The sequence below is a fragment of the Hetaerina americana genome, unplaced genomic scaffold (assembly GCF_022747635.1).
Source record: "Hetaerina americana unplaced genomic scaffold, ioHetAmer1.1.p SCAF_77, whole genome shotgun sequence".
Classification (NCBI taxonomy): domain Eukaryota; kingdom Metazoa; phylum Arthropoda; class Insecta; order Odonata; family Calopterygidae; genus Hetaerina; species Hetaerina americana.
The window spans coordinates 1,001,869-1,009,655 of record NW_027287394.1 but is presented as its reverse complement, the minus strand read 5'-3'; the positions used below and the strand labels follow the sequence as shown (position 1 = coordinate 1,009,655).

The window sequence follows — 7,787 nt, the reverse complement described above, 5'->3', positions numbered from 1 at the left end:
CGGCGTTATTCCTCACGATTGAATATTTCGATTGGAAGCCAAGGGGAATGGAATTTATGCTTTAAGAATACCTCTAGCATTTACTCTAAAAATAGAATGACCATCATGCATTTTTTTTGTTAAATGTGCACATTTTTCATAGGAGAAATTTTGGTTCATATTATTTTTTACGTAATTCTTTAGTCATGAAGCATGAATTCTGGGTTTTTTGTTTTATATAATAAGGTATATTAAAAGGTTGCGGACGCAGATATGGATACGGATGCGTGCAATGATGAGGATGCCGATAAGGATGTTTATACGTAAGCGCATACGGATGCCAATGCGGATACTGATTCAAACCCGCATTCATATCCGTATCAGTAAACGTACAGGTATCGGCATCCGTATACGTTTCAAAATCTGTATCCGTATTAACATCCGCATCATTGCATAATTTTCGGTAAAAGGTGATATTCAAATAGAGATGAAATTTTAGCCTTATTATTTTTACGTTAATCCTTTCTTATTTAGCATGAATTTTTGATTTTAAGTTTAATATTATAAGGTATATGGAAAAGGATTCGGATGCGGATATGGATGTGGATGCGGATGCGTACAATGATGAGGATGCGGATATGGATGTTGATACGAAAGCGGATACAGATGCGAATTCCGATACTGATATATAGCCGCATCATTATCGGTATCAGCATATGTATCGGTCTCAACGTCCGTCTCCGTACTCACATTAACATCCACATCAGCATCTGCACCTGCATCAACATCCGTATCCGCATCCGTATCCACATCGCTTTATGCATTCGTATTCGTTTCCGTATACGTGTCTGAATCCCTTTCCATATCCGCATCGGCATCCGTATGCGCATCAGTATCTGCATCCGGATCGGCATCCATATTCGTTTCCGTATCTGAATCGGCACCCGTATCCGCTTCCATATACGCACATGTTTCCGACACCGTATCCGCATTTGCAACGATATCCACATCCGCATCTATATTCACACGTGCATTTCCAACCGTATCCGTATCCGAATCCAAATTTATATCGGTATCCGTATCCACATTCATATCCGTATTAATATCAACATTTTCATTTGTATCCGTATCCGCCTCCTGGTCCGCATCCGTATCTGTATCCGATTCCGTATCTACATCAGCATTTGCATCCGCATTCGTATACGTAACCGAGTCTGAATCTGTATTCGCGTTTATAGATATCCGCATTCGCATCCTTTTCATCGTCCTTATGCTTTTCCGCATTCAGATCCATTTTCGCATAGAAATTCAGATCTGTATCCGAATTAGTATCGGCATCGGTGAGTGCATCTGATCAGCATCTACATTTGTTTCCGCATCTGTGTCCGTATCGGTATCGCTATCCGTGTCCGTCTCTTCATCCGCATCCATAACCGATTCGGTATCCCTGTTCGCCACAGCTTGCGCAGCAGTATTCGCTTTATTCTCCGTATCCCCATTCATATCCGATTCCGCTAACGAATCCATATTCGCATCCGTATCCATATCCGAAAAGGCATCTGTATCCACACTAGCATCCTTATCCTTATCCGCATTCTTAACCGAATCCGTATCCGTACCTGCATAGGTATCCGCATAGGTAACCATATCCGCATATCATCGATATAGACATCCGTATCCACATGCGCATTTGCATTCGTAACCATATCCGAATCCAAATCCACATCCATATCCGCCACCACATCCGTATCCGCATTCTAAAACGTATCCGTAACCGTGTCCGCATTTTTATTGATATCCACATCTGTATCAGCATGCGCATTTGCATTTGTATCAGTATCCGAATCAAAATCCACATCCGTAATTGCATTCACATCCGTTTTATTTACCGAAAATTCATCTATATCCGCATCCGTATCCACCTCCGTGTCCGATTCCGTATCCGTTTTCGATTCCGTTTGTGCATCAGCATTTACATCGGCATCCGTATCCGCATCCGTATACGAAACCGCATTTGATACTGCCATCGCATCAATATCTTATCCGCATCCGTTTCCGGATCCATATCCCCCTCCGTATTTGTATACTTATCGGTATCCACTTCCGTATCCGTTTCAGCATTCAGATCCATTTCCGCATACAAATTCAAATATGCATCCGCATCCGTATCGGCATCCGTATCTGCATCCGTGTGCGCATCCGTATCCACTTCTGCATCCGCATCAGCATCCTATTCCTACTTACATCCGTATCCACATCCGTATCCGCATCCGTATCCGCGTACGTATCTACATCCCATCAACATATGCATTAGTTTCTACCTCTGTATCCGTATTAGCATCCAAAACGGTATCTGTTTCAACATCCGTATCCGTATCATATCCGGATGCATATGCAAATCGGTAACCTTGTTCGTATCAGTTTGCGCATTCGTATTCGCGATATTATCCGCATCTGCATTCGCATCCCTTTATGTTAAGGTATACGTATTCGCTTCCGCATCCGCATCCGTATCCGTATCAGCGTGTTATCAACATTCGCATACTTATTCGTATCCGCATTCTTATTCGTATCCGCATCCGTAACTGAATCCGTATCCGTGCTTGGATAGGGGTCCGCATATGTTTCAGTATCCGAAAGAGTATTGGTATCCGCATCCGTATCCGCACCCATATCCTTATCCGTGTCCGCGTTCGTTTCCGCATTTGTATCCGCATCCGTATCAACATTCGCATAAACACCCTCAAAAACTTTTGGTGCTATTTTTTACAATCATTTATACAAATTTCAATTCAAGGGTGGTAATGGCACTCTTAACGGTGAAATGAGAAAAAATTATAGTTCTAAAAAGGGATTACATTTTTTAAGATCACCTGAATCATTTACTCTTAAACAAAAGAATAATGTTTTTAAATAATTTTCGGTAATATGTTCACTTTTACAATATTTACATCGCTTCCGCATCAGTTTCTGATTGTGCATCAGTATCCTCATCTGCATCCATATCCGCATTCGCATCCGTTTCAGCATTCACATTTGTATTTTTATCCTTATCCGCATCGTTTTCTGCATCCGTATCCGCATCCGCGTCTGTATCCCCAACGTAACTGCGTCCATATCCGTCTCCTTATCCGCATTCGTTTTCGCATCCGTATCCGTCTCCATATGCGTAGCGCAATTTACATCTGTATCCGCAACCGTATTCGCATCCGTATCCGCATATGTTACCCAATCCGCGTCGGTTTCAATATCCGTATTCACCTTCATATGCGCATCGATATGCGCATCCGTATCCACGTCAGCATCAGTGTCCGCATTTGTACCCGCATATGTATCAGTTTCCGTTTCAGCATCCGTATCCGTATCCATATTCACATCAGGATCCGGAAATGTAGCTCTATCTGCTTCGATATCCGTATTTGTATGTGAATTCTTATCCGCATCGGTATCCATTACCAAATCTGCATATGTCTCCGCATCGCTTCCCGTATCCGTATCCGCATGCGTATTCTTCTCCGCATTAAGATCCGTATCCGCTATGCATTCAAATCCGTCCGAATCCGTATCCACATCCGTATCGAAATCCGTATCCGAAACCGTATTCTTATCCGTGTCCCCATCCATTTCCGCTTCTTTATCCGTATCCCTGTCCAAATCCGTATCTGCATCCGTATGCATCCGCATCAGCATCTGCATTCGCATTCGTTTTCGGATCAGCATCCGTATTGAAATCTTCATCCGTATCCGTATCCACATCCATTTTTATATGCGAATCCATATCAGTATCGGTATCCGTATGCGCATCCGTATCCACATCCGTATCTGCATTTCCATTGGTATTCACCCCCGCATCCACTTCCGCATCCGTATTTCAATTGTCATCCGTATCCACATCCGTATGCATATCTGTATCCACATTCGTATTTTCACCCGCATCCGCATCCGTATCTGCATCCATTTATTTATACGTATTCATAACCGTATCCACATTTGCAACGATATGCACATCCGCATTGGTATCCCCATGCGCATTTCCATTTGTATCCGTATCCTCATCCAAATCCACATCCGTATCCGCACCCGCGTTCACATTTGTATTAATCTCCGCATTTTCATCTGTATCCGCATCCGCCTCCGTGTTCTCATCTGTATTAGTATCCGATTCCGTATCTGCATCAGCATTTGCATCCGTATCCAAATCCGCATCCATATCAGAATCGGTATCCGTGTCCGTATCAGTTTGCGCTTTTGTATCCGCTCTATTATTCGTATCCACATTCGCCTCCCTATCCACTAACGTATTCGTATTCGCAGCCGTATCAACATCCGTATCCGGTTCCGCATCTTTATCCCTATCAGAGGTGATATCTGCATCATATCCGGTATCGGCATCCTTATCCGCATCAAATGCCTTATTCGTATTCGCATGCGCGTTTGCATCTGTATCCGTATCCGTAGCCGTTTCCGCTTAGGTATTTATCCGCAAATGTATCCGCATTCATTTATCTATCCGCATTCGTTTCCGCATCCGCACCCGTACCCGTATCCGTTTCAGCATCCGTGTCCGTATCCACATCCAAATGCGCAACCGTATTCGCATCAGCATCCGCACTAGCATCTGAATCAGCATAAACACCCTTAGCCGCAACTGGGGACTTATCGGAATATGCACCGTGACCGTATCCGTGTTCATATACTCATCCGTATCCATTCCCGCATTTGCATCAATATCCGTATTCGCTGAACGGAACTGAACCGAAGGGAAAGAGCAAAAATGAACTGAAGGAAACGGAATGGAACGAAACTGAACGAAACTGAATGAAACTGAATGAAACTGATATGAACTGAACGGAACAAAACTGAAATGAACCGAACTGCACAAAACTGAACTGATCTGAACTGCGCTGAACCAAATGGAACGGAACTTAGTGGAACGGGCGACTACTGAGCTGAACGTATTGATCTTAACTGAATTTAATTGAATTAAAGTGAAGTGCACTACATCGAACTGTGCGGAACTGAAATACTATGATGAACGAAACCTAGCTCCATGGAACTAATTAAAACGGAAATAATCTGAATGGAGCTGGTGGAACTCAAGAAACGAAACAGATAGGAATTGAACTGATTTTAATAGAACTAAACTAAACTTAAATAAACTGAATAGAACGGGACTGAATCAAACTAAATAAAACTGATCCGAATTAAAATGAACTAATTTGAATATAACAGAAATATATTAAAAAGAACCTGGTGCACAACACTGAATTGTACGGAATTGAACTGAGCTGAATGGTCCTGATCTAAACTTAAAAGAACTGAACGGAACTGAAATGAACCTTACTGAAATTAACTGATCTGTACAGAACAGAAGTGAACTACAGTATTTTTACCGCACTGAAAGAACTGAACTTATCTGAAGTGAACTGTACAGAACGGAACCTAAATCAATTGACTTGAATGGAACTAAACCAAAATAATTGAAATGAAATTGACCTAATTTAACTAGAGAGAAATGAACTTAAATGAATTAAATTAACAAATATGAAATGACTGGAGTTGATATAATCTTAAAGAACTGTACTCACTTCATTTGTGCTGCATTGAATTGAACTGTGCAGAATCGACAGGAAAAAAACTGAACTGACCTAAACTGAATAGAACAGAACAACCTGAACTAAACTTAAGTGAACTAACCTCAACTGTACTGAAATATTATAAAGTGAAATGAAATATAGTAAAGAGAACTGAAAAAAATGAATAAAATGAATGAAACTGAATGTAATTCAACGAAAGTGAACTGAAAGAAACAGAACTGAGCGGAACTGAGCGGAGCGTAACTAAAAAGTATTAAACTTACACAACTAAACTGAATGGATCTGAATTGAACGGAATGAGCCACACTAAACTAATCCAAACAGATCGGACCTGACCGATTTTGAACGGATTTGAACAGAACTGAACTGAACAAAACTGAAATGAACGGAACTGCACTAAACTAAACTGATCTGAACTAAACTGAACCAAATTGAACGGAACTGAATGGAACGGATGACTACTGAGCTGAACGTATTCATCTGATATAAACTGAACTGCACTGAACTGAACAAAACTGAAATGAACTGCACTTGACCGAACTAAACTGATCTGTAATGCCTTAAAATGAAATGAAATTAGCTAAAAAATGAACTGAAATGAACTGAACTGAACGGAACGGACCGGACCTGAACTTAAGAGAAATTAATTGAAATAAGGTTAAGCGCACTTGACTGAGCTGTGCTGAACTGAAATGCTATCATGTTAACTGTAAAAAACTGAACCGAATGAAACTTAAATCCATGGAACTTATAAAAACGGAAGTGAGCCAAATGTAGCTGACGGAACTCAAAAATCAAACTGTTAGGAATTGAACTGATTTCAATGGAACTAAACTGAACATAACTAAACAAAAAAGAACGGGACTGAACTAAACTAAACGAAAATGTTCTGAACGGAACTAGAATGAACTAATGTAAACATAACGGAAAGAAATTGAAAAGAACTAGGTGCACAAGACTGAATTATTCGGAATTGAACTGAGCTGAATGGTACTGATCTAAACTTAAAGAAATGAACGTAACTGAAATAAACCCTACTGATCTGTACTGTACTAAACTGAACTGAAATAACTTAATTGCACTGAAAGGACTAAATTTATCTGAACTGAACTGTACAGAATTAAACTTAAATCAATTGACTTGAATGGAACTAAACCAAATAAAATGAGATGAAAAAACTGAAATTAACTAAAATGAAATGAACAGAAATGAACATAACTTACCCGATATGAACTGAATGGATCTGAGCTGAACTTAAAAAAAGTTATCAGAACTGAACTGAAGTAAATTGATTTGAGCTAAACAGATATGAACTGTTGTTCAGAACTGTTGGAAAAAACTGAAGTGAACTAAACTGAATATGACAAAACTAAAATGAAGTAAACGGAATTGAACGGAACTGAACGGAACTGAACGGAACTGAACGGAACTGAACGGAACTGAACGGAACTTAAACGAACTGAACGAAACTGAACGGCACTGAACGAAACTGAACTGAACAACACTGAGATGAACAGAACTGCAATAAACTGAACTGATATGAACTCTGCTGTGCTAAACTGAACGGAACTGACTGGAACAGGCGACTACTGAGCTTATATAATTCACCTGATATAAATTGAACTGCACTGACCTAAACTTAACTGAAATCAACTGCACTTGACTGAACTAAACTTAACTGAAATGCCTTAAAATGAAATGAAATGAGCTAAAGGAAAATGAACTGAAATGAACTGAACCGAACGGAACGGACTTGAACTGAAGTGAATTTAATTGAACTGAAGTGAAGCGTACTTCACTGAACTGAAATGCTATGACGTTATCTGAAAGGAACTAAACAGAAGAAAACTAAATTCAACGGAATGGAACCAAATGGACTTGAAGAAAAATGAACTGAATGGAACGGGATGGAAATAAATAGAACTAAACCGAACAAGACTGAATTAAAGGGAACTGAACTTACCTAAACTCAAGTGAACAGAACTGAAGAAACTAAACTAAGCTGAAGGAACTAAACTGACCGGAACTGAGGGAGACCGAATTGCCCTGAAAGGAACTGACAAAACTGAAAAAATAATAGATAAGAATTAAACTGATTTCATTGAAACTAAACTAAACTGATCTTAAATGAACTAACCTTATTTAACTGAACATAACTAAACTTAACTGAACGGAACTGCTTTGAATAAAACTGAATGGAACTGAACGGAA

At 40.0% G+C, this 7,787-nt stretch overlaps 1 protein-coding gene across 1 annotated transcript; it reads right to left on the bottom strand.

Annotated features, from left to right (window-relative positions):
* Positions 1-1,287: 1,287 nt before the first annotated feature.
* LOC139697457 (clumping factor B-like) lies at positions 1,288-1,626 on the bottom strand. The gene has a single exon (XM_071596180.1). It carries the CDS (start codon positions 1,624-1,626, stop codon positions 1,288-1,290), a length of 339 nt encoding a protein of 112 aa, XP_071452281.1.
* Between the last annotated feature and the right edge of the window lie 6,161 nt (positions 1,627-7,787).

Bases quoted from the DNA above. Each gene is read 5' to 3' on its own strand.
- LOC139697457 (XM_071596180.1), bottom strand. From the start codon at position 1,626: ATGGTTACCTATGCGGATACCTATGCAGGTACGGATACGGATTCGGTT.